Below are 23,958 nucleotides of genomic sequence, written 5' to 3' on the forward strand. Positions count from 1 at the left end.
AACGCAATACCAAGAAAACTGGACAATGGAACCTTACAGAAACATTTTTTATATGTCAATGTTTTTTATAACCTGAGAAGTGGTAGAGAAGGAGACTTCAACCCCTCAAACACACTCATATCTCATGATGGGCATCTCATGACACACACACACACACACACACACACACACACACACACACACTCTGTCACATGTGTGTTCATGTTCAGAGGCGTCAGTCTGTAAACCACCAACAATAGAGACAGCAGCTCGCCCTCGTCCCACTGAAGAGCTGCAGCAGCTGGACTGTGATCCAGAACCCAGTCGTCCCCTCAGCAGACGCTTAAATACTGTGACCTCACCCCCTGCTGGACCCTGCTGCTCCAATCCGGTCCGGCGTGGCTGCTTTAAGAGCTGAGGGATGTGACAGCTGGACTCAGAGACTTCAGGTGAACCGTGTGCAGGTAAGAAGCACTGCAGCCACATCTGCAGAAAGATGTTCTTCTGTCTTCGCTCTTTCACCTTACTGAAACTCTTTGGGCAGTGAAATGCATGCTGGAGTTTCAGACACGTCTGGACGTGTTGCATGACATTGTGATGATTGCATGGACAAGCTTTTGCTGTTTTGCTGCATGGATTTCATTATTAATGCAAACTCAGGTTCTGCTGTGCTGTAGTTTGGGAAGATCTTGCTCAATGACTGTGTTTGTGGAGTACATAACCACCTCTTTTAAAATCTTAGTTTGGAGACTGTTCAAAAGTTTGGGATCAGCAATTTTGTTTGACAGAAATTGCATACAGTTGATCAAAAGTGACAGTAAAGTCCTTTATAATGTCACAAACGATTTTATTTTAAATAAATGCTACTTTGAGCTTTCTATTCATCGTGAAAAGTAAAAATGTATCACAGTTTTCACAAAAATATTAATGTGTTCAACACTGATAATAATCAGAAATGTTTCTTGAGCAGTAAATCATCATATTATTCTGATTTCTGAAGATCATGTGACACTGAAGACTGGAGGAATGATGCTGAAAATACAGCGGAGCATCACAGAAATACATTACACTTTAACACAGATTCACATTATAATAATATTTAATATATTATTGCATATATTTCAATATTTTAAAGTTTTTTTTTTGATCAAATGAACACAGCCTTGGTGCAGAAGAGACTTTAAAACATAAAAAAAATCATAGCAAGCCCAAACCTCTGAACCTTTAAAAATTTTGTTTTCTTGTCTATAATCATAAGAATTGATTTTATATAAAACAATAGTCTGTGATATGTGATAGGGACAGTAAATGTGTGTGTGTGTGTGTGTGTGTGTGTGTGTGTGTGTGTGTCTCACAGCAGTTAAACTGATGATAGATTTGTGTTTGATTCAAAGCCAAGCAGGGGGTGAAACTTGGAAGGATAAATAGACAGATAGATGGATAGATGACTGGCTTAAATTCTAAATGACCAGCATACTTGTCTATTTTCCACATCTCTCTCCCCCTCTTCCTCTCTCCCTCTCTCTCTCTCTCCTCCTCTCTCTCTCCCTCTCTCCCTCTCTCTCTCTCCTCCTCTCTCTCTCCCTCTCTCCCTCTCTCTCTCTCCTCCTCTCTCTCTCCCTCTCTCTCTTTGTCTCCTTCCCCCTCTCTCTCTCTCTCTCCTCCTCTCTCTCTCCCTCTCTCCCTCTCTCTCTCTCCTCCTCTCTCTCTCCCTCTCTCTCTTTGTCTCCTTCCCCCTCTCTCTCTCTCTCTCCCTCCTCCCTCCCTCTCTCTCTCTGCCCCCCCCCTCTCTCTCCCTCTCCCTCTCTCTCTCTCCTCCTCTCTCTCTCCCTCTCTCTCTTTGTCTCATTCCCCCTCTCTCTCTCTCTCTCTCTCTCCCTCCTCCCTCCCTCTCTCTCTCTGTCCCCCCCCCCCCTCTCTCTCTCCCTCTCTCTCTCTGTCTCTCCCCCCCCTCTCTCTCCTCCTCTCTCCCCCCCTCTCTCTCTTTGTCTCATTCCCCCTCTCTCTCTCTCTCTCTCCCTCCTCCCTCCCTCTCTCTCTCTGTCTCCCCCCCCCTCTCTCTCTCCCTCTCTCTCTCTGTCTCTCCCCCCCCCTCTCTCTCCTCCTCTCTCCCCCCCTCTCTCTCTTTGTCTCCTTCCCCCTCTCTCTCTCTCTCCCTCCTCCCTCCCTCTCTCTCTCTGTCTCCCCCCCCTCTCTCTCCCTCTCTCTCTGATCCAGATCCCCAATCTTCTCCAGTCTTCCAGCTGTCGTGTTTCTGCTCTGAACAGCTCAGATGGACCGATCCGCACAGGAGCTCTTTCTGAACTTTATGATTGTGTTGATCACAGTTCTGCTCATGTGGTTACTGGTCAAACAATACCAGGATGCATGAGGAGCGAAGAGCTCATTCCTCACCACCATCATCATCATCATCATCGTCCTCAGCTGTGAAGATGAGCTCCAGCACCAGACGATGATGTTTCTGCAGACGGATGGAAGATGTGCCAGTCAGGATGGATCGTCTTGTGATGCCTTCAAAAGCAGCACAGTTTGTCCGTATGGATTATTGTCATGTGTTAAATGTTATATGAGTGAATACTCTGGATGTTTAATGTGATTAAATTGGGAAAAGCACTCAAATTAACTGCTGAAAGAGTTCCAGCAATGTGTTGAGTAAAGAGATTGTTTTATTGGTTTAAATAAAGAACTCTTTGGCAATGCAACGGTGTGTGTTTGTGTGTTACAGCATGCGTCTCTAGATCCATGCATCACAATGCAGAATCACACCTGTCAACATAAAGTTCTAAATTAATATTCTGCAACAAGATCTTAGCTTTAACTCTATTTTCTCGCATAAAGCTTTCATAAGCTCTTCCAATAAAGTGCACAAACCACAGAAAACGAGTTGTGATATTCTTTTTGACATTTGGAGAGCTTGGCAGATATGATTATTATAAACTGTTATTGTATGGAGAGCGCTAACGAATGTTCCTTTTAAATCTCCTTTTAATGTGTTTGGAATGACATCAGTTAAAGAATAGTTCCTGCATAAATGAACATGATCAGGTTTGTAGAAATGTAGCATCAGTGTCTCATCAGTGGATGCTCTGCAGTGAATGGGTGCCGTCAGAATGAGAGTCTGATAAAAACACCACAATAATCCACAGCACTCCAGTCCATCAGTGGACATCTGGAGAAGACAAAACCTGAAACACATCCAGCATTAAGATGATTTTAACTCAAACACATAGAGTCTATAATCCATAATAACACTTCCTCCAGTGAAAAAGTGTTCTGGTCTGAATCAGGAGAGAAATCTGGACAGATCGAGCAGGGTTTAAACAAATATGTGAGAGACAACAGCAGATGCACTTTCACTAGAGGAAGTGTTATTATGGACTCATATTTTAGCTAAAAACGTCTGACGGCACCCATTCACTGCAGAGCATCCATTGATGAGACACCGATGCAATGCTACATTTCTACAAACCTGATGAAGAAACAAACTCATCCTGATCTCAGATGAACTGAGAGGGAACACGTTTTCCCCAATAAACCTTGGGAGGAACAACTATTCTAGTAAAACATTGTACTAACACCAACTCTTAACTAGTCCTAACTTATCATCGCCCTTCTCGTTCTGACTGTGTTCAGTGAAAGACAGTAAAGAGTGCTGAAGTACCTCGTCGTCTCATTCCTCGATCACGGAGACATCAGACACGCGTTTCGATGGAGATGATTGACGCTCACGCTTCAGCACCCTGGACAGCGCTCCGGCTCCACTGCGCATGCGCCGGCACAGACCGCGTGATGACGCGCTCAGAAGACGCGCGGTTTATTGGTATTATAGTTATCCTCATTAATTATCAGTACACATGTACAGATTGAAGTAATTTCTTCTAATAAGTGACTGTTGTGATTGTAAATTAAATATTTTAAAAACTAAGGCAATATTTAGCTCATCACTGATTCTCCTTAAAGTTTTGTCTTCAGAGATCAGACTGGGGCTAGTTGTCACACAGAGGAAGTCTGTCATTCTCAGGTTATATTATAATGTATAAATGCATATTTAAAACATCTAATTCAAAACTAGAATCACATTTGTATGGAAGCTTGTGTCTGCCACTGGATTCAAACATTACAAGGAAACTTGTTAACACACAATTCAGACTTTTTTCTTACAATTCTGAAAAAATAAGTCTGAATTGAAAGATAAAAATTTTGAATTCTGAGAAAAACAAAAAGTTGGAATGGTGAGATATAAACTGAGCTAAAAAGTTGCAATTATCTCAGTTCTGAGTTTATATTGTGCAGAGCTGAGGAAAAAAAAACCTTCCAAATGGTGAGATAAATATTTGCAAGTTACCGGTGGAGAAAACAAGCTTCCTTACATTTTTATCTCTTTCCTAGATACAAATCCCAAATCATCATATTTTTGTAATCTCTTAAGTGCAAACACATAAAGAAAAAAAGGTACTTATGTATAAAGTGAAATATGAAAACAAATTAAAGAAAAGTAAATGTTTTTGACATCTGCATAAATATGTGCAATTGTAATAAAAGACTCCAAATTTCTTAACTGAAATGACTTTATTGTAAAATTAAATCAAGAGGAAACTGAGGCATGAGATTGAGTGTGTGTGTGTGTGTGTGTGTGTGTTCACTGTGATGTGGCCATGATGCTGGACACACCTGTGGACACCAGAGAACATCAGTCATCATAAGAAACACTTCAACATTAAAGCCAGAAGTCGCTGTCATTCAGAGAAACTCACTCTCAAAGTCGATCTTCTCCACGATGTTCTTGGGCTTGACGCTCTCCTCCTGACTGTGAATGAATATCTGTCCATCTTCATTCTCTGTCCAGCCGTACTTATTCATCCAGACCTTCACCTGCGTGTCTGTGGTGAGATTAACATCATCAGGTGTGTGTGTGTGTGTGTGAGTATACGTTGTTTGTGTGGAGTCTCACCCAGAGGATCTCCCAGCATCTCAGCCAGCAGCCGGTGCTCGATGTTCTGGTACGTGATTCCCACGACGTGACAGATGACTGGAGACACAGAACAAACACATGACCTTCAGACCAACACAGAGAAACTCCTGCTGCTGGAATCAGGTCTGTCTTACACGGAGAACATAGAAGATCCATACATCACAACACATCCGGGTTCACTGCACCTTCAGAGAAAATACACACTGATAATAATAATAATAATAGTTCTGTGCTCCTAAATAGAGACTCATATGATGAAAACTAATTGCAAGGCTCAGATTTATGTAAATAAACTCATGTTTTGGTGCAAGAAATCTTTGTCAAAAATTATAACTTTATTTCTGTGGACTCTTGTCTCTGCCACGGGATAAAAAATGAAAAAGGTAATTGGAACTTTTTAGCTCACAAATCAGACTGCTTTCTTGCAATTGTGAGAAAAACAGATAATTCTGAGAGAAAAAAAAAGTCAGAATTACTAAATATAAACCGAATTGCGGGAAAAATGATGTAACATTTCAGATATAAATACAGAGTTGTGAGATATAGACAAATAATTATGATAAAAACAGTTCTGAGAAAAAGGTAAGAACTTTGAGAATAGCAAGATATACAGTCAAAATTGTGAGATAAAAAATCTTATAATTCCATCTTTGAAACGGACTTCCTTAGGTTTCAGAGAACAGCAGATGATGAAATATAATAATTTATAATATCAGTAACACAGCAATCACTTACATTTCCGCACGGAGTCCTCAAACCCAGTGATTCCATCAATGAGCTCTCGATTCTCCTCCAGACTGGCCTGAGAAACACACACCAGTAACACACTCTCCACAGGCCTGATGATCCTTCACTGTACTAACTCTACTTTCGTTGTGTGAATTATGCGTGTGACTTCTGTTAAGCTGTAAACAATCAATGAAAGGCTCGCTCTGTGAGCAGGTGAAATAACACTAAAGTAATATATAACTGTACTGAGAGAGAGTGTGTGCGTGTGTGTGTGTGTGTGTGTGTGTACCCAGAAGCTCTGGAAGTGGCAGGTCTCCAGCAGGTTCCCCAGGTACAGGATCTGTCTTATCGGACGCTCCTCCTGCTGCGACACTGCTGTCAAGGAAACACCTGGAAACCTCACTGAAATGATTTCTGAGGAATCATGTGACTCTGAAGACTGGCGCACTGGTAAGGATACGTGGGTCTGGTCGATCATACACTTGCAGAGCGTGAAGTCTGTGTGCGGCAGGTTGGTGAGCGCTTTGAGCAGGATCTGAGACGTGACGGCGGTCTGGAAGTACGCCGGGTTAAACTGGTACCTGAAGACACAAGCACACTGATGAGTGAGCGACAGCTCTAGCGGCGTCCAGCCCTTGATAGTGTGCATCACTCACAGTTTGAGCACGGCCAGGTTGGCCTCCAGGTCGTATGTGTTTTCTCTGGCCTGTGTGTCCACGTATCGCTCCAGCGTGGACAGATTCTCCGGGTTATACCTGTTATCATTAGATCGGACTCATTACTGTTACTGATCAAGAATATTAATGATCAGTGATATTAATATAATTGTATTTGCGCTGTCAAATGATTAATCGCGATGAATCACATTAAAAAAAAAAGTTTCATAATTATATAGGGGTTTTTTGGTACGAGGCAAAGCAGAGTGCATAAAACCCCTTAACTGTTATAAATTCACTGTAAACCTTCATGGGGCTTATTGCTTTTATAAAATGGTTATTCCATATACACAGTAATGATTCACAAAATAAAACGGGAAAAAATGTTTAATGATATTAATAAAAACAGTATCCTTCCACCAAACAGTTGTGGTTGCAACAAATTGGTTGCCGAGCAACACACAGAAGTAAACAAAGGTATGTTACTTTGTAGCGTAATTTACAACAGCTTCGAACACGGCTCAGCCGATCAGAATCAAGGACCGGAAATATTTGTTTTATTAAAAAAAATAATGACATAATTATAATAATAATCAATATAAATAATATTAATGTTTAGATAAATTGAGCTCGGTTTATACCTTAACTTTGCGCCATTGACACTGTTACTGAACTGAATTAATATAAATAACGGCTCATTGTTTTCCGTAGAGCTGAAACTGAAGTCATTTCACTCTTTATTTCTGTGAAGCTGGTTTGATAGAATTGAAGTATTCAAATTATCACACGCAAAAAAAAACTATATAACGCAGAATGATAAATTCTGTTTGTGAAGCGTTTTAAAGCGGGACGATGTTAATCGGTTATTAATAATAATCTTCACCTGTCGATGCCCCGCAGAAGTTTGCCGACATTCGCTCTCATCTGCTCGAATGTCGTCGCCATGACTATGGCGGCTTGTTTATAGTGTTTTTAATCGTAAGTGTCAATATTTTCGGTTTATTTCCAGACTCTCGGATCCTCACGAGCGTGAGAGCGGCGCGTTCGACCGGCAGATGCCGTGACGTCATCAGTGACGCGCTTCTGTAGCGCCACCGCGCGAGTGGGCGGAGTCACTGCATCGTACGGAGCCGAATGAAAATGTATAATTTTATTGCATTTCCGTCGTTCTATGGTCGTTCTGCACCTTCACACGCAGCATTGTGTGTCCGCATGAGTGTCCTCTGAACCTCTTTCACCTAATGTATTTACTTTAGTACCACTGAGATTTTAAAATTAATAATTTAATAATTCAGTATCACTTTTAAATGTACACGGTTCATGGTCACATGACAAGCAAGTAAAAAATGTTTAATAAAAAAAAAAGTGTATATATATATATATATATATATATACATATACACACACACACACATATGTGTGTATATGTATATTTATTCAGTTTTAATAATAAATGGCAAGATTTTCATAATAATATCTAATATTTCCTAGGATTATGACAATATAATTTCTTTCCCATTCACTTGTGTCCCAGAATGCCTAATAAACACTTTTTTTTCCTTTAAAGGGGACTTGAATTTAATCAATGTCCTGTTCCATGGTCAATTTTGATTTGAAAACCCATAACATATTCCTGAGATGTTGATTTATGACAAACTACTTGAAAACTAGATTTACAAAATATCATGTTTTGATAAGGGTGTTACATTTTTAATGTCAGTCATTTTTAAAGACAGAGTATTTATGATCAAACATTCAGTATTTCTGAAAAGCCCTAAATGTTAAGTTCATACAAGAAATTATGTGCTTTACAATAACAAAAAGGCAATGTGAATAATTTCCTATAACAAGAGCTGAATGTGACTTATTTTAACTTAATAAGACAACCCACAAAAAATGTGTGACATCAATTTATTACGCAATTAAGAGAAATTTCAAATTACAAAGATCTGTTTATGAAACACCTGAATGTTCTGTAGTCAAACGCTGAATCAAGGAGGAACAAATCAAGCAGGATTCAATGATAATAATAATAATAATAATAATAATGTTTCCATGTCTGCCTGAGGAGTCGTGTGACGCTGAAGGGATGAGTAGAAAACTGCTCTTTAATGAAGGAAGATCACGTGGCAGAACTCAAACACAGTATCAAGCCAATACATATTTATTCAGTGTGAATCCAGATTCTCCAATCAAGACCAAACTCAACAGCAATCCTCCCTTCACACGCTTCAGACTGAACACTAATTCATCCTTTAGAAAATAAACACGATTTGTGATGTAAAACTGTCTTTATAAGAAGCTCCACCTTCAAAAATATGCTCTAGATCTGTGAAACAAGCTTATATGAATGCATTAAAATAAAAGAATCAGATTAATAATTATTAAAAGTAATTCTTAATATTGCAATAATGAACATTTGTTGAAGAGATGCTCGGACTCGTATACAAACGCCGTGCTGATCGACACACACACACACACACACGTGTGCTCGTGACGGACGGTGCAGGGAATTCTGGGACGGGTCAGGGCTGTTCTAGCACCCTGCATTAGAGACGTAAAGCCCTGAACGCAGACATCAGCCCTGACCGCCTTATTTAACTTTCACTCATGATTGATGGACAGACAGAGAGTGTGTGTGTGTGTGTGTGTTTGAGGCCGATCGGTCACAGGCCGGTACATGCAAACAGGAAGTACCCTAATAGTCTGCTGCCAAAAAAACACAGACACCACGTACATCAGCGCCCACCCACCCCACCAGGACTGAACTCTACAACTACCAGACACAGAGAGAGAGAGAGAGAGACAGAGACAGACAGAGATAGAGAGAGAGAGAGAGAGAGAGAGAGCGAGAGAGAGACACACACAGAGCGAGAGAGAGGAGCTCAGGCTCGTTCTCCACGGATGCGGCGTGCCAGCTGGATGTCTTTGGGCATGATGGTGACTCTCTTGGCGTGGATGGCACACAGGTTTGTGTCCTCAAACAGACCCACCAGATACGCCTCGCTGGCCTCCTGCACACACACACAAACACGTCACATGACCTGAGAAGAGTTCAGTAGCACTCAGATACTATAATAGTTTGTCAGTTTTAGTAACTTTGTTGTGTTTTGTACAATATTCATATAAAGTCCTTTCCGCATTTATTTGATTAAAACTACAGTAAAGGCATTGAAATATAATTCTAATGGAGAACATCTGTTTTCTGTGTGAATCTCTGTTAAAGTGTAATTTATTTCTGTGATGTGCAGCTGTATTTTCATGATTTCTGAAGATCATGTGACACTGAAGACTGAAGGAATGATGCTGAAAATACAGCGGAGCATCACAGAAATAAATTACACTTTAACACAGATTCACACAGAAAACAGATGATTTACATTTGAATAATATTTCACAGTTTTTCCAGTATTTTGATCAAATAAATGCAGTTTTAATGGTTTTAGTCCACTATAATAACCCTGACCAGGACTGACCTGCAGGGCTCCGATGGCGGCGCTCTGGAAGCGCAGGTCGGTCTTGAAGTCCTGAGCGATCTCTCGCACCAGACGCTGGAAGGGAAGCTTGCGGATCAGCAGCTCGGTGGACTTCTGGTAGCGGCGGATCTCACGCAGAGCCACGGTCCCGGGCCTACAGACACACACAGAGCGGTCAGCGCTCGCCCCGCGGCTCCAGACCCAACACGAGCCACGGCTCAGTACCTGTAGCGATGGGGCTTCTTGACTCCTCCAGTAGAGGGCGCACTCTTACGGGCCGCTTTAGTCGCCAGCTGCTTACGAGGAGCTTTTCCTCCGGTGGATTTACGGGCGGTCTGCTTCGTACGGGCCATTCTGACACACACTCACCTCAAACACACACACACACACAACATTACACACACGCACAGAAACATGTACTGTACACACATTCTCACTGCACTCAGACCTCATACTTAACTCATACTTTAAATGCAGCTCTATATTTTTATGTATCAATATTTTAATAAAACATTTTTCTTTATTTGCTAAATATTTCGTTTATTACGTCACATCTGTTTTTCTTTTTTCACTGTTCTGCTATTTTTCTTTTTACTAAAGTAGCTTTAAGTAACTAAAACCGGAATAACGTACAATTAAATAAATGGTGTAAATAGATTTCGTTAATAAGGAAATTGTATAAATTACGGAACGTGATTTAAATAAATTGCTTAAAATAAAAGAACACATGATTATAGCAAATTGATTAAAATTAATTTAAATGAATAACTGCGTAAAACAAAAATTTGATTAAATATCAATAATTTTATTTTAAACTATTTTAGTAATGTACCTATTTTAATCTTTTTATTAATTTAGTTAAAGTTGATCACATTTATGTTTAGTTAGTTTAATCTTATTTTTGTTCTTTATTTTATCAGTTTTTCCTGTATATTTTCCACGGGGCAGTTTGAAAACACCTGCTTCATAAAATATCTAATAATATAATGACGTCACAGAAACTCAGTCATAAAAGTACAGTTGAGGACAGACGCTTGAAAACAACAACAAGCTCAACGTGTCAATCATTCCACAAGAACCAGCCTCATTATAACAATATTCACGAGCCGACCAATCAGAGGACAGGAAACAGACCAGACGGTCGGCGTAAGCCCCGCCCCTCTTCTGTGCACATCATGGCGCCTGTTTGATCCGCGCCGAAAACTGAGCGAGAAAAGACAAGAACTAACGATAATACTTCGACAATTTCTCTCCGAATCTCCTCGCTGTTCTTACATATTACACTCGGACTACAAAGAAAACACTCTAGGGCTGCAATATCCGACGGTTAAAGCAGGAATGGAGGCGTTTATGGTGTTTTTCGGCGTTTTTTAAATATCAGTTTATTCAGGATGGATTTCGCCGCTCAAGCGCTTCAGGATTTCCCTCAAATACACACAAACCCTCTCAAACCGACACGAATTCACAGACACCACCACATTTCCCGCCTAAAACAACAACTAAACTTAACACACTTGTGTTTTATTTGTCTTGTCGGCCTTACCTCAGCAGAAGTCGTGTTTAAAGCGTGTTTTGAGTGAAGCTTCAGTGTTATTTACTGTCTCTTGCGCACAATGGCAGCGGAAATGCGACAATCGGCGGCTCCCACAATGCACCGCGGCAGCCACATCGCGCTTCAACGTGTGAGAAAAAACAATCTTCATCTGTTAAAATAATCACACACTAGTGTCTGCACAGACTCTTATCAGCAGCATTATATTACATTCCGTTATTTAGTTTTATTGTACTCACTAAAGCACCGTTCTGTCAGATATAGTCATGTATTTATTCTTTATTGATTGAATCAATTTTTATTATTTTATTTTATACATTTTAATTTTATTTTTTATATTTTTTGTTAAATCAAATGTCTATTTTAATCACATTTATTTTAGTATATTTATTATTTTTGTAATATTAATATAATGAATATGAATTAATTATTTTTATTTTATTTGTTTTTCATTTATTAATATCAGTTTCTAATTTACTTTTATATTTTATGTATTTATAAAATGTATTCGGGTACTTTTTATTATTTCTTGATTTTAATTTATTATTTTTTTTAATCAAATTAAATTCATTATTAAGCATAATTTAAATTATTTAAATATATATTTTTAAATTGTAGCATTATCTACTTATTTTTATTCGGGTGACTTTATTATTTCTTGGTTTTAACCATTTTTGTTTTAATCATTTATTTATTTACAAACATTTTAATATCACATAATTACAATTATAACATTTTTAACTGAGAAAAACGAGACTGGTGGTGAAATATTTCCATAAAACAGACTCTATAACAGTTCAACACCAATTTATTGTCCAATTATTTTTTCCTGTAGTACAAAGATTGGCTTTTTAGGACTTACACACATACAAAAACAAAGCAAACATAAACATCTTGTGATTAAAACCATGAAAGGTGTAGAAAAACCTGAGCGAGTGTCTACTTAACTCATGAAGGTATAAAATAGAGTCTGTTGCTACATCTGCTCCTCAAAAACACAATATTCAACAAAACGACAATCCCAGAATGCATCACCGACATCATATGCCCACCTGCCAATCTGTGCATCTCAGGAAAATTAAGAACATCATTATAAAGCACTCAATACACAAACAAGACTTATTTCAAGAAAAAAAAAATTGATTGAAGAAGATTCTGACTCTTCCAGTGAGGAGTTTAGCACCTGAAATCAGATTAGACAACCAGTTCTTTCATTCAGGAACAGGAAGTGTTAATTAGTACCTGGAGTCCTTAATTAATCACCCTGAGGGTTTGAACTCTTGTGCTTCAAATCACACGACGACACGACACAAGAGCTCATCTGAGAATACAACACCAACACAGAGAGAGAGAGAGAGAGTGACCAACACAAACAAACACACACAGACAGATGAAGAGAGAGAGATACACACAGAGAGAGAGAGAGCGAGAGAGAGAGAGGAGCTCAGGCTCGTTCTCCACGGATGCGGCGTGCCAGCTGAATGTCTTTGGGCATGATGGTGACTCTCTTGGCGTGGATGGCACACAGGTTTGTGTCCTCAAACAGACCCACCAGATACGCCTCGCTGGCCTCCTGCACACACACACACACACACACTTTTATATGTATTATCAGTATACATTATTACATGTATGCTGCCATGGAGAAAAAATATAAAAGGTAACTTTTTATTTCACAATGACTTTTTTCTTGCAACTCCAATTTTATATCTTACAATTGAGTAATTTTTTTCTCGCAATTCTGAGAAACAAATCACAATGCAAGACAAACTCAAATCATACTTTTTTCCACAGAATTGCAAGTTTCTGCATTTACGTCTTGCAATTTTTCATTAACGTCTCACAATTCTTTGTTTATGTCTCAAAATTTTTCGTTAACGTCTCACAATTCTTTGTTCATGTCTCAAATTCTTTGTTTACATCTCGCAATTCTTCGTTTACGTCTCGCAATTTTTCGTTAACATCTCACAATTCTTTTGTTCATGTCTCGCATTCTTCGTTTACGTCTCGCAATTCTTCGTTAACGTCTCGCAATTCTTCTTCGTTCCCGTCTCGCAATTCTTCTTCGTTCCCGTCTCGCAATTCTTCTTCGTTCACGTCTCGCATTTCTTCTTTGTTTACGTCTCCCAATTCTTCGTTTATGTCTCACAAATTCTTCTTCGTTTACGTCTCGCAATTCTTCGTTAACATCTCGCAATTGTTCATTCACGTCTCGCAATTCTTCGTTAACGTCTCGCAATTGTTCATTCACGTCTCGCAATTCTTCGTTAACGTCTCGCAATTGTTCATTCACGTCTCACAATTCTTCCTCATTTAAGTCTAGCAATTCTAGATCATTTACATCTCACAATTCTGTATTTTTTATCTGAATTCTGAGGTTATATCTCACAATTGTTTCCTTGTTTCCAGATTTTAATGTCACAATTCAAACTTTTTTCTCAAAATTGTGCACTTCTCTAAAATGTAAGTCAGAATAATGATATAAAAAGTTAATTTCTTTATTCTATGGTGGAAGCGTGCTCCCATAGAAAAAAAAAACATACTTTTATATTAACAAATATAAGTGATCTTCTGGAGAAGTGTGAAGCTGTGTCTAACCTGCAGGGCTCCGATGGCGGCGCTCTGGAAGCGCAGGTCGGTCTTGAAGTCCTGAGCGATCTCACGCACCAGACGCTGGAAGGGAAGCTTGCGGATCAGCAGCTCGGTGGACTTCTGGTAGCGGCGGATCTCACGCAGAGCCACGGTCCCGGGCCTACAGACACACACAGAGCGGTCAGCGCTCGCCCCGCGGCTCCAGACCCAACACGAGCCGCGGCTCAGTACCTGTAGCGATGGGGCTTCTTGACTCCTCCAGTAGAGGGCGCACTCTTACGGGCCGCTTTAGTCGCCAGCTGCTTACGAGGAGCTTTTCCTCCGGTGGATTTACGGGCGGTCTGCTTCGTACGGGCCATTCTGACACACGCTCACCTCAAACACACACACACACAACATTACACACTTATTTGGACCCCCAAATATGATCATCCTTATATAAGGGGCCCCATCCTAAAAATTTTATAATTTAGTTTAAATGTTTTTGTTGATTAAGTTTTTCATTAGAAAGTCTTATTTATTGATTATTCAAACTTATATTATTTAACATCAGTCCAATAAGTCAAATGTTATTTATTTTATTCAATTTAGTTCAAACTAATTATTTAGATTAAATTAGATTTTTTTTAATCAAATCTAATTTTTTAGATTTTTGTAAATGTATTTATTTTAACATCTAATAATATATTATAGCATGTTTAGACAGTAAATTTGTCATAAACATACACTAAAGTAAAATCAGTTACAACTCAGATTGCAATTATGCACTTTTTCAATATATTTAATGTATAATTAATAAAATGTATACATGTTCAGAGTAAAAATGCAATATAATGAGATGATATAGTTGTGTGCCAATGAGAAATTATAAAATAAAATTTGTAGATAAAATGACTGCATTTACTAAAAGTGTTTCAATTTAGGCCTTGTATTTGAAAATGTAATTACTTTTCGTGCTGTTCTCCTTCAGATGATGGCGCACTTCGCTAAAATTATAAAGTTTTGGTTTAGATTACGTTCACGCTTCCCGTTATGTCAGCTGATTTCACAGGGTTTCCCATGGTTACAGTGACATCAGTCAATCAACACATTCTCCGCCCATTTACAAGCGGTCGGGGCGTGGCTTCAATCACTCCGCGCCAATCAGCGCTCAGTGTGTCCATCCAGCCCCGCCTCCTCATGCTGATTACATAATGGCTGCTCGAAATGTGAGAGAAGAAACAAAACATCAGTGTACTGTGCGAAGCTTGAACACGATTTGTACCACTCTACCGATAACGTTTAGCGACGTACAGCGGTGGCGCACACTTTCAGAAAGTATTTGAGAAAATTACTGCGAGCATAAGTGCGCGAATGAGTTTGAAAAGAAGCAAGCGAAAAAATAACGCTTTTTCCCCCTATTGCAGCTCGATACACACATATTTATCACCGAGCTGAACGTCTTCGTCTCCTGTTACCGGTTACCGGTCACCGGGACCGGGTGGAGAGCGTGCCTTGCGGGGACTCACCTGTCTGGTGCTTCGGGAGGTTCTTCCGCTGCGGCGGGTGTTCGCTGCTTGAAGACAGTTTGAGGTGAAATGGCTGATAATTCAGGGTTGCCAGGGATTCACAACAAAACCCGCCCAACTGCTATTCAAAACTAGACCAATGGGGTTTCCCTCGCAATCCACTGGCTAAACATCCCGTTATTTCAGTCGCTTCTAGTGATGGGAAGTTCGATTCTTTTCCGCGAACCGGTTCTTTCGGACGGTTCGATTCAATAAACCGGTTGAAAAAACCGGTTCATCGGTTCTTTCACGCTCGACGTAATGACGTCACTGGTGATGACGTAATGGCGTCACGTCTATCAAACATTCAAATATATAAAGTCAGTAATCATAACTTTAGTCAGTTAAAACCTCATAATCATGAAAAGTTTACATTTGAGTTTTGCAACAACACCTAAATACAGTAATAGCAATAATGTGCATATGAGGATTTAAATCTTCAAGATATAAAGTAAATAAATTAGGTGTCATCAGCGCAGAAACCATGATCCACTTACTAAACATAATCCATTGCGATGTATTTGTTATTAAATGAACTTACGTTTCGCCAGATTGCCCTTCATCCAAGCCCTCGAAATACCCGCGCTCATAATATTACTAGTACAGAATCAGAATCAATCACCAAAAGAATCACATCGGTTCAGACATGCTGTGAGTCAGTTGGCTTCACGCTGAATCGCGCATGCGCAGTATCATCAGTTCATCGGTTCTCAATTCGGACGCGTCCGACAGAAACGATTCTCGGTTGAGTGTACTGATGATCCGAAAACCGATGCAACCGGTTCTTGACTCGAGAACGAGAATCGCTCTAACCGGCACGTGCTGCAGTTCAGTGTCATCAGCTGCTCTACTCGTGTTCATGTTCTGTTTACTACAAACTCAATTTGTGAATGTCATCATTAACTATAAATACAGTACAGATATCTCATAAATCATCCCTTATTCCTATTAAACATAAGAGTCTTTAGAGTCTTAATTATTGTCCAACTTCCCTGAAAACCCATTTGGCCTATACATTATATACAATATACAGATTGGAAACATTAATCTAAAAAAAATAATAATAAAAAAAATCAAAATAAAATATAGTTATTTTATCACACTTTACGATGTTTAACAAAATACTTACAAAATTACACGCATGCGCAATATCATCAGTTCATCGGTTCTCAATTCGGACGTGTCCGACAGAAACGATTCTCGGTTGAGTGTACTGGTGATCCGAAAACCGAAGCAACCGGTTCTTGACTCGAGAACGAGAATCAGCTCATCGGTTCTCAAATCGGACGCGTCCGACAGAAACGATTCTCGGTTGAGTGTACTGGTGATCCGAAAACCGAAGCAACCGGTTCTTGACTCGAGAACGAGAACTACTTCTCGTTCATTACTACTTCACTACTACTTTGTTCATTATCTGGCTCGGCTCGGTGTTCATCTTCAGTTCGGTCTTCACAGCATTTCATTCAGTGTACTGTTTGAGTAAATGGATTACCCCGGGATATTGGTTTATTCTGACTCAGAGGGAGTGTCAGTCACGTTAAAAAGTTAACAGCTTAAGTAATTTGTGGATTTATGCTTATTGGAGACGTGAACCGTTTCAAACGATTCAGTTCGATTTGGTGAACTGGTTCAACCGGTTCACTAAGAAGAACCGGTTAAATTGAACGATTCGTTCACGAATCGGCCATCACTAGTCGCTTCAAACCGCGGACATGAAAAACAACCCGCTGCAACATTGTTATAGGATCCCTTTTCCGCGGGAAAACAACAGACTTGGCAACAAGTCCGCAGTTTTCACCCGGTAATGGGACATGTTAACACTGTTGGCAGGGGCGGATCTAAAAAATATTAATGGGGTGGCAACATATAGCAGACGTATATATACTGAATTTAGTCACAGTTATCAGTTTGATGATAAATATATGTGCACACTACAAAAGGACACAGCTATCATTTACAAACTTAATCTCATGCAATCAATGTCTTGCATTTGAAACAGTTATAACAAACATTACAAACATATAAGGAATAAGTGACCATACCCCATAAGCACCACACACTCACTAATGCATACAGTATGCATCAACATGTCATTAAGAGCATTATAAAAGATTCAGTGTTATCAATATGTCAATTTATTATAAGAAACACAAGATTTTAACAGCCATTTCCAGCTGGGGAGACTCAACTGATTTTCTACAGTTTAGTGTTAATCATCATCTAACTCAACCAGTCAAGAGCTACATTTAGCCTTAGATGTTATATGAATATGATCCTGAAGCATAGCTTTTATTAGCTGACAATAATAATAAATAAATAAACATTATAGGCACAAATACAAATGTACTTTTAGAAATTGTTTTTGAAAAATATGGTGTTATTGTTTGGCAAGCTTAAATTAAAACTTCTATGAAAAATTGTGTGATATTCCCTTAAAATAATGTTTTAGTTTATCTTTTTTAAAATATATTTTACTAAGTAATTTCTTACATAATTTCTTTTAGTTAGACCACACTTTTATTTTGGTGAGTTGTAGACAGAGTTTCTATTATTATTAGTTAACTATTATTATTAGCTAATAGGCCTTCTTGAAGTATAGCATACTCTACTGTGCAATAGTAATATATTTCTGTTTGAGTTTCTTCAAGTTATAACGAAATTTTATTTTGACAAGTTGTCGTAAAGACATTGCCGTTTCTGTCAGTCTGTGAATACGATACGAATGAATGACAATAGTTTTATCAAATGAAATGGTGAAATCCTCTCATAGCGCACTGACGTGCACATGTGTAGCATACATCATGCATCAATATAGTGAAGAGCTGAAAACACCACGCGTGCTTCAGTGTGTGTGTGTGTGTGTGTGTGTGTGTGTGTGTGTGTAGTAGAGCACACATTCCCAGAGACGTGTATAACAACACCTTAAGGATTCCCATAAGCAGGATTTATTGTTGTGCCCCCCCTTCCTCAAATATGATGATGGAAAAAACCCTACTATAGGGGTGAAAAAATAACTTTAATCAAATAAAAAACTAAATGAATAGATTGTATTATTTACAAATCACAATTGTAGCTCTCGACATTTACCTGTGGCTATAACTTTATTATGACTCTAATTTATTTTATAGTCTCAAGCATTCAGAAATCACGCAAAAGGAAACTAAGCAGTTTTACTATGATAAAACCATGGTTTATTTTTGTAAGGGTTGTGATATGCACGTTTTTTGTTGAAGAAATTATAAAGCCTGTGTCATCTATAGCAAAAAGGTGTCCAAAAATGAAAGATGAAGTGAATATTTGAATGAAATGTTTGGTCAGTATCCTAAACAAGGATTTGATCGTCCTGTAAGTGTAACAGCAGCAATCACATGACATTTGTAATAACATGTACATAAATTTTTTATTTTGTATTATGTATTTTAACAGTGTTATTATAAACCAATCATTATTGCCTCCTTTTTTTATATAATGCATTTTAAGCCATTTTAAAGGCTATTGATGGCTTAAGTCTGTTTTTATATCAACAACAACAACAAAAATATTACAGTATATTAATACTTTGTAAATTATTCGAGTTTGGGGATCGCAAATCATTTGAATCAGTTCGGGAGTTCAAAGCGTATTCGCGAATCATTTGAGTCAGTTTGGGGATTGCGAATCATTTTAATCAGTTCGGGAGTTCGTAGCGGGATCGCGAATCATTTGAGTCAGTTTGGGAGTTCGGAGTGGGATCTCGAATCATTTGAGTCAGTTATGGGGATCGCGAATCATTTGAGTCAGTTTGGGAGTTCGGAGTGGGTTCGCGCATCATTTGAATCAATTCGGGAGTTCAAAGCGGGTTCGCAAATCATTTGAATCAGTTCGGGAGTTCGGAGCGGGTTCGCGAATCACAAAAGTTTCGTGCTCCTAAATTTTCAAATTGGCCATAACCTTTAATTCGTTATTGCCAACTGGGGTGGTAGCAGGGGTGGCAAGGCTTTCTTTATTAAAAAAGTCTTTATTCCTCAGCACCGGAAAAACCAGCGGGAAAAAAAATTTGTTTAATTTTGTGTAGCAGGTGGGCGTTTTTTTGTTGTAAAAACCTGGCAACCCGCGTCTCTGCGATTTTTTTTAATACTCTTTCACAACCTAAAAAACAAATTTTAAGACCAAATCAGCTTTTATTACATTAAACACACTATTCTCATGTCTTTATTGTCATTGTACTACTATAACAGCCAGTCAGAACTCAAATACTTAGTATGGACATGCATACACTTTAGATTACGGTTTAAATAAATGTAAATAATGTTTACTTTGGCGATAGATTTCCATCTATCAGGGTATTTACATGCTACTGATTGTGCAACATGTATAATGTTATATTGTATTTTTTGTATTTACGTTTTATACTAAGCTCTATCACTTTTTTTATTTAGGCTATTTTTATTGAGAACATCTTATAAACACAGAAAGTGGCAGTTTAAACGAAGAAGAAAAATTGGTATAGTCAAAATAAATCACTTCATACAGTGACTTGTATATTTGAACTGTTTTTAAAGCTTTTTTAATCATTTAACTGGAAATAGTCTCAAACAAAAGTGGGTCCTGCCATTAAAATCATTGCAATTTGTAAATTTTGTTAATTAAAAAAAAAGTTTTTCTGTGATTTTCTTTTCCCCAAGTACCATCAAATCAAAACATTTTCCAAATGTAGATTTGAAAACACAAAATAACTAAGTATTTTTTTTTATTTTTTTTTGCAGAACAGCTTTATGATTGATTTAATTACTATATACTAACATTTAAGTTATAAATAATTAAATACAATGCAATTATTGTGAAATTAAATAGGAAATTACACAGAAAAAAGTTTATTTCATTATTCAATATCTCTGAATCCACCTTAATACATGATTTCTACAAACAAAACTAAATGTCATGGGTTAGTGCATGTGTAGTTTAAATCACAGGATGCACACAGCTGAGAATAATAACTCTGCTCTGATGAGGTTCATGAGATGTTCAGTAGACGTAAGGCAGCAGTTTGTATGGCACTCGTCGACAGTACTCTCTCCAGGCGTCTCTGTGCTTCTTCAGACATGATTCTTCGATCTCATTGGCTCGTTGCCTCAGTAAATGAAAGCACTGCAGCGCTGGCAAGTACGGCAGAACACTGCTGAAGCCTGCGTGAGACACAAACCAGGTAAATCACTCATGCACTGCTGGTACAAAGCCTTCAAACGCATCTGAAGCAGCTCTGGTCTTTAACCGTACCACACGGCAGACACCAGGCCAACATCATCAGGATGTCTCCAGAGTAATTGGGGTGCCGGACCCATCCGAACCATCCGGACACCAGCAGACTGCTTCCGGCCGGGCTGAGGATCGTCTTCAGACCTTTGAGAGAGACTGACATCATCATCAGCGACCTGACTTCGCATCTCCTTCAAGATGATGCAAAGCTCAATGCTTTCTTGACATGCATTCATGAACTGTGTTTACAGCGGAAGAACTGAAGGAAAGCAGAATGAGGAGGTGAAGAGGTCACATACGAGCGTAGGCCGGATCTCTTGGATTTCTGCGGAAACCATCTTTCTGCTCGTTGGACAGGTAATAAATCAGGAAGCCTGTACCTGTTCATAAACTGCACTGAGAATTACAACAATCACTGGATCACAAAGACATTGAGTCTTGCTTTGTGAAAAACTGATCAAAATCAAGCGAGTTTGTACTTCAAAGAGTACAAATACAGACAAATATTCCTGTTTTAACTGACCTTTCTGATGCCGTTGATACACATTTTTCTTGTTTTAAGCACAAACTTGCTTAATTTAATCGGAAATCGAGATAAGGTTGATGAGAAAGAACATTACGTCTTGCAGTATATCATAGTATGTGAGCTTACCGAAGAGCAGGCAGATGGGGACGGCAGACAGGAAGTGGATGTGATTGGGCCTCTGAAGCAGGAAGTAAACGGGAAGGCTGGAGAAGAAAGGGATCCAGATGAACTCGCCCAGAATCATGATGAACCCAATCGGCTCGTCCGTGAACTCTTTGGTCGTCAGAACAGAGCCCTGGTCAGAAATACAAGAAATACAATTCATTGTTCGGTTTCATACTACATGAAATACAAACAACTGTTTACATCAACATATTTTTATGTACATTTTGAGATACTGCATAAGAAAATGCATGGATGCAAATGGCAAGACGTGCAAAAATGTGCATTATGTTCAACTAAGCAAATCATTTTTCATCTAATATTCACCAAATAAATCTCTGGATGCGCAACAAAACATGTGATTAGATATCTGGACTATGCATCTCATCACACACCATCTCAAAAGTCTTTCCAAGATTAAAAACCAGTTCGGCTGACCTCATCGATGAGGAAGTCCAGTATGTAAATGAGCTGAAAGATGATGACGAGCAGCAGAGAGAGTGAGGAGTTCTTCGTCTCTACAGCGGTCAGGAGATAATTCACATCCATCATGCCCTGCAGGATCAACACAGACTTCAGTGACCGCTCATCTGACAAGCGCAGAATCCTGATCTGCTCAGACTCACCCAGCCGATAAACCCAACCCTGACCATCACGAAGTGCTTGACGTCGATGATGCCCAGACGAGGGTCCATGCTCTGACCCAGAACAAACTTCAGCAGGCGCTTTGCTGTACAACACAAGCACACACATGACCTCTGACCTCAGGCGTGACAGATAAGATGAGGTGCGGATCGTACCCGTGTTGTTGTAGGTCACGTGTGCGGAGGAGGGTGTTCTGATTGGACACAGGAACAGCATGAGGCTGAAGACCAGAGAGACGGCCATAGCTGCGCTCACCAGAGAGAAGATCCTGTCCATCACAGCGCCGGGCCGCAGAACACCAGAGAACCACAGAACCAGCATCAGAACAACAGTCAGGAGAAATGCATGCAGACCTGCAACAGACGCCCGAACCCTGTCACCATCAGAGTCCTTACTGAACGAGTCAAGCCACCTTCATTCGTATAGCGCTTTATACAATCCAGATTGTGTCGAAGCAGCTTTACAGAATTAAACAGGAGAACAGTGTGTGGATAATGCTGGAGTACAGTGAAGTCAGATCAAACAAAAAATGCAGAAGTCGAAAAGGTTATTGTCTTGATATTTGTGCCCAATCTCTTACTGTTGCTTAGTTGGATATATTTACATTTATTGCCATATCAGCTACATAGGTTATTATATGGCAGATACAGATTCGACATTAACAATACAATAAATAATTTTTAATAAAAAATCCATCTTACAAAATTATTCCTTAAAGTTTATTCGAATAAAAATAGTTGTCTCATGACATTGTAAATTTGACATATCTATAAAAGATTATTTGAATGCACTTATGATAAAAATGGTAAAGGTCGTCCTATATACATCTTACAAAATAAGTGCTTTCAAAACTTTTCTTGATTTAAATCGTTGTTTTTCCCACCACGGGATTAATTTCAAATAATTTGTTATTTTGAGATTCTTCCCATTCAGCTTGTCATATTAATTTGATGAAATGCTTGAGGTCTGAAGATGGAGTTTTCTCTTACCGTTGAGTTTGTATTTCAAACGCTTTCCATCGCAGCCCATCTTGCCTTCTGTCACCTGTCCCACAGGTAGATAATAGAGCGCCACCTGCAGGACAGTGAATATCATCACCACACACACAGACTTCCAGTCCCAGATCGGGATTCCAGCAGAACCGAGCAGAACCCACGACTCGGAGGAGGGCCGGCAGCCATCCAGCATCATTATGAGAGAGATGCCCAACAGAACACACACCAGAGACAGGTCTGACACACACACACACACACACACACAAAATCAACAGCCTGAACCACTGTACACATTATCATACTGAGGCTTATTTTAAAACAATTGACATTGCAATAAAACTTTTAAAACAAGAGTATAGGCAAATAGGGAAAATATTAACTTATAAGATAACAGCATATTTCCTGACTTGATTAATAAGAATGTATAAAGATATAATTTTTAAAAGTTTTCTGAAATGGTTAAATTTGCAAATGAGGCACTGTCTACTTAAATATGCACTAATCTGAAAACATTTCCAGAGCAGAAATGTGTAGGGTCAGTTTCAAAATTCTTGTTTGATTTTGTTGACATATTAGAGTCAAAGGTTTTTACTGTGGGGATTTAGGATTCCTCTTTTTATCACTGCATAAATCAGAAAATACTGTAAACAGCCAGGAAAAAAATATATATACAATAAAATGTTGTATTAATGATTGTGAACAATATATATATACAAACACTTCAGTAAAAACCTTCAGAATATAGATATGAATATAACCCTAAGTTTTGGTGTATGTATGTGCTGCTGAAGTGGAGAAACAAACTAACTGCCTTTAAAAATATGCATTTTCGGCGTGTTTTTAAGGAATAAAATGCTATATAAATGAGTGTGAATGATATATGAACAAACCC

The 23,958-nt window shown here is 38.9% G+C and overlaps 5 protein-coding genes across 6 annotated transcripts; 1 reads left to right on the plus strand and 4 right to left on the minus strand.

Moving 5' to 3' along the window:
- Positions 1 to 2,197: 2,197 nt before the first annotated feature.
- Positions 2,198 to 2,681, plus strand: LOC113058838 (sarcolipin-like). Its single transcript, XM_026227092.1, has one exon. The coding sequence runs from the start codon at positions 2,252 to 2,254 to the stop codon at positions 2,348 to 2,350; it is 99 nt and encodes a 32-aa protein (XP_026082877.1). The 5' UTR covers positions 2,198 to 2,251; the 3' UTR covers positions 2,351 to 2,681.
- Positions 2,682 to 4,532: 1,851 nt separating this feature from the next.
- LOC113058834 (eukaryotic translation initiation factor 3 subunit K-like) lies at positions 4,533 to 7,386 on the minus strand. Of its 2 annotated transcripts, none has more exons than XM_026227088.1 (8): positions 7,220 to 7,386; positions 6,337 to 6,435; positions 6,141 to 6,261; positions 5,970 to 6,044; positions 5,687 to 5,753; positions 4,931 to 5,008; positions 4,734 to 4,859; positions 4,533 to 4,650 (listed from the first exon to the last, which is right to left on the minus strand). In XM_026227088.1, the coding sequence occupies exons 1-8, from the start codon at positions 7,279 to 7,281 to the stop codon at positions 4,619 to 4,621; spliced, it is 660 nt and encodes a 219-aa protein (XP_026082873.1). In that variant the 5' UTR covers positions 7,282 to 7,386; the 3' UTR covers positions 4,533 to 4,618. The 2 variants fall into 2 exon arrangements, with proteins under 2 accessions (XP_026082873.1, XP_026082870.1); XM_026227085.1 differs by having other exon boundaries at positions 5,970 to 6,047; positions 7,220 to 7,381.
- Positions 7,387 to 8,233: 847 nt separating this feature from the next.
- Positions 8,234 to 11,505, minus strand: LOC113058837 (histone H3.3). The gene is made up of 4 exons (XM_026227091.1): positions 11,356 to 11,505; positions 10,038 to 10,181; positions 9,813 to 9,966; positions 8,234 to 9,350 (listed from the first exon to the last, which is right to left on the minus strand). The coding sequence occupies exons 2-4, from the start codon at positions 10,163 to 10,165 to the stop codon at positions 9,222 to 9,224; spliced, it is 411 nt and encodes a 136-aa protein (XP_026082876.1). The 5' UTR covers positions 10,166 to 10,181; positions 11,356 to 11,505; the 3' UTR covers positions 8,234 to 9,221.
- Positions 11,506 to 12,494: 989 nt separating this feature from the next.
- On the minus strand, positions 12,495 to 15,595 carry LOC113058836 (histone H3.3). The gene is made up of 4 exons (XM_026227090.1): positions 15,465 to 15,595; positions 14,188 to 14,331; positions 13,963 to 14,116; positions 12,495 to 12,937 (listed from the first exon to the last, which is right to left on the minus strand). Exons 2-4 carry the CDS (start codon positions 14,313 to 14,315, stop codon positions 12,809 to 12,811), a joined length of 411 nt encoding a protein of 136 aa, XP_026082875.1. The 5' UTR covers positions 14,316 to 14,331; positions 15,465 to 15,595; the 3' UTR covers positions 12,495 to 12,808.
- A 4,756-nt stretch (positions 15,596 to 20,351) lies between these two features.
- On the minus strand, positions 20,352 to 23,310 carry LOC113058835 (delta(14)-sterol reductase-like; the record flags this gene model as incomplete). Its single annotated transcript, XM_026227089.1, has 8 exons — positions 20,352 to 20,668; positions 20,760 to 20,882; positions 21,038 to 21,118; positions 21,391 to 21,559; positions 21,865 to 21,981; positions 22,053 to 22,156; positions 22,227 to 22,424; positions 23,061 to 23,310. Coding segments are annotated over 8 exons (1,203 nt in total), but the record flags the coding sequence as incomplete, so codon positions are not given.
- Between the last annotated feature and the right edge of the window lie 648 nt (positions 23,311 to 23,958).

Source organism: Carassius auratus, chromosome 40 (genome assembly GCF_003368295.1).
Source record: "Carassius auratus strain Wakin chromosome 40, ASM336829v1, whole genome shotgun sequence".
Lineage (NCBI taxonomy): Eukaryota > Metazoa > Chordata > Actinopteri > Cypriniformes > Cyprinidae > Carassius > Carassius auratus.

Bases quoted from the DNA above. Each gene is read 5' to 3' on its own strand.
- LOC113058834 (XM_026227085.1), bottom strand. From the start codon at position 7,281: ATGGCGACGACATTCGAGCAGATGAGAGCGAATGTCGGCAAACTTCTG. The intron at 6,048-6,140 runs GTATCCTTACCA...ACAGCAGTGTCG, and splicing joins GTATGATCGACCAGACCCAC to CAGCAGGAGGAGCGTCCGAT. The intron at 5,009-5,686 runs GTAAGTGATTGC...CTGTGTCTCCAG, and splicing joins TGAGGACTCCGTGCGGAAAT to TCATCTGTCACGTCGTGGGA.
- LOC113058838 (XM_026227092.1), top strand. From the start codon at position 2,252: ATGGACCGATCCGCACAGGAGCTCTTTCTGAACTTTATGATTGTGTTG.
- LOC113058837 (XM_026227091.1), bottom strand. From the start codon at position 10,165: ATGGCCCGTACGAAGCAGACCGCCCGTAAATCCACCGGAGGAAAAGCT. The intron at 9,967-10,037 runs GTACTGAGCCGT...GTGTGTCTGTAG, and splicing joins AAGAAGCCCCATCGCTACAG to GCCCGGGACCGTGGCTCTGC. The intron at 9,351-9,812 runs GTCAGTCCTGGT...GTGTGTGTGCAG, and splicing joins CCGCCATCGGAGCCCTGCAG to GAGGCCAGCGAGGCGTATCT.
- LOC113058836 (XM_026227090.1), bottom strand. From the start codon at position 14,315: ATGGCCCGTACGAAGCAGACCGCCCGTAAATCCACCGGAGGAAAAGCT. The intron at 14,117-14,187 runs GTACTGAGCCGC...GTGTGTCTGTAG, and splicing joins AAGAAGCCCCATCGCTACAG to GCCCGGGACCGTGGCTCTGC. The intron at 12,938-13,962 runs GTTAGACACAGC...GTGTGTGTGCAG, and splicing joins CCGCCATCGGAGCCCTGCAG to GAGGCCAGCGAGGCGTATCT.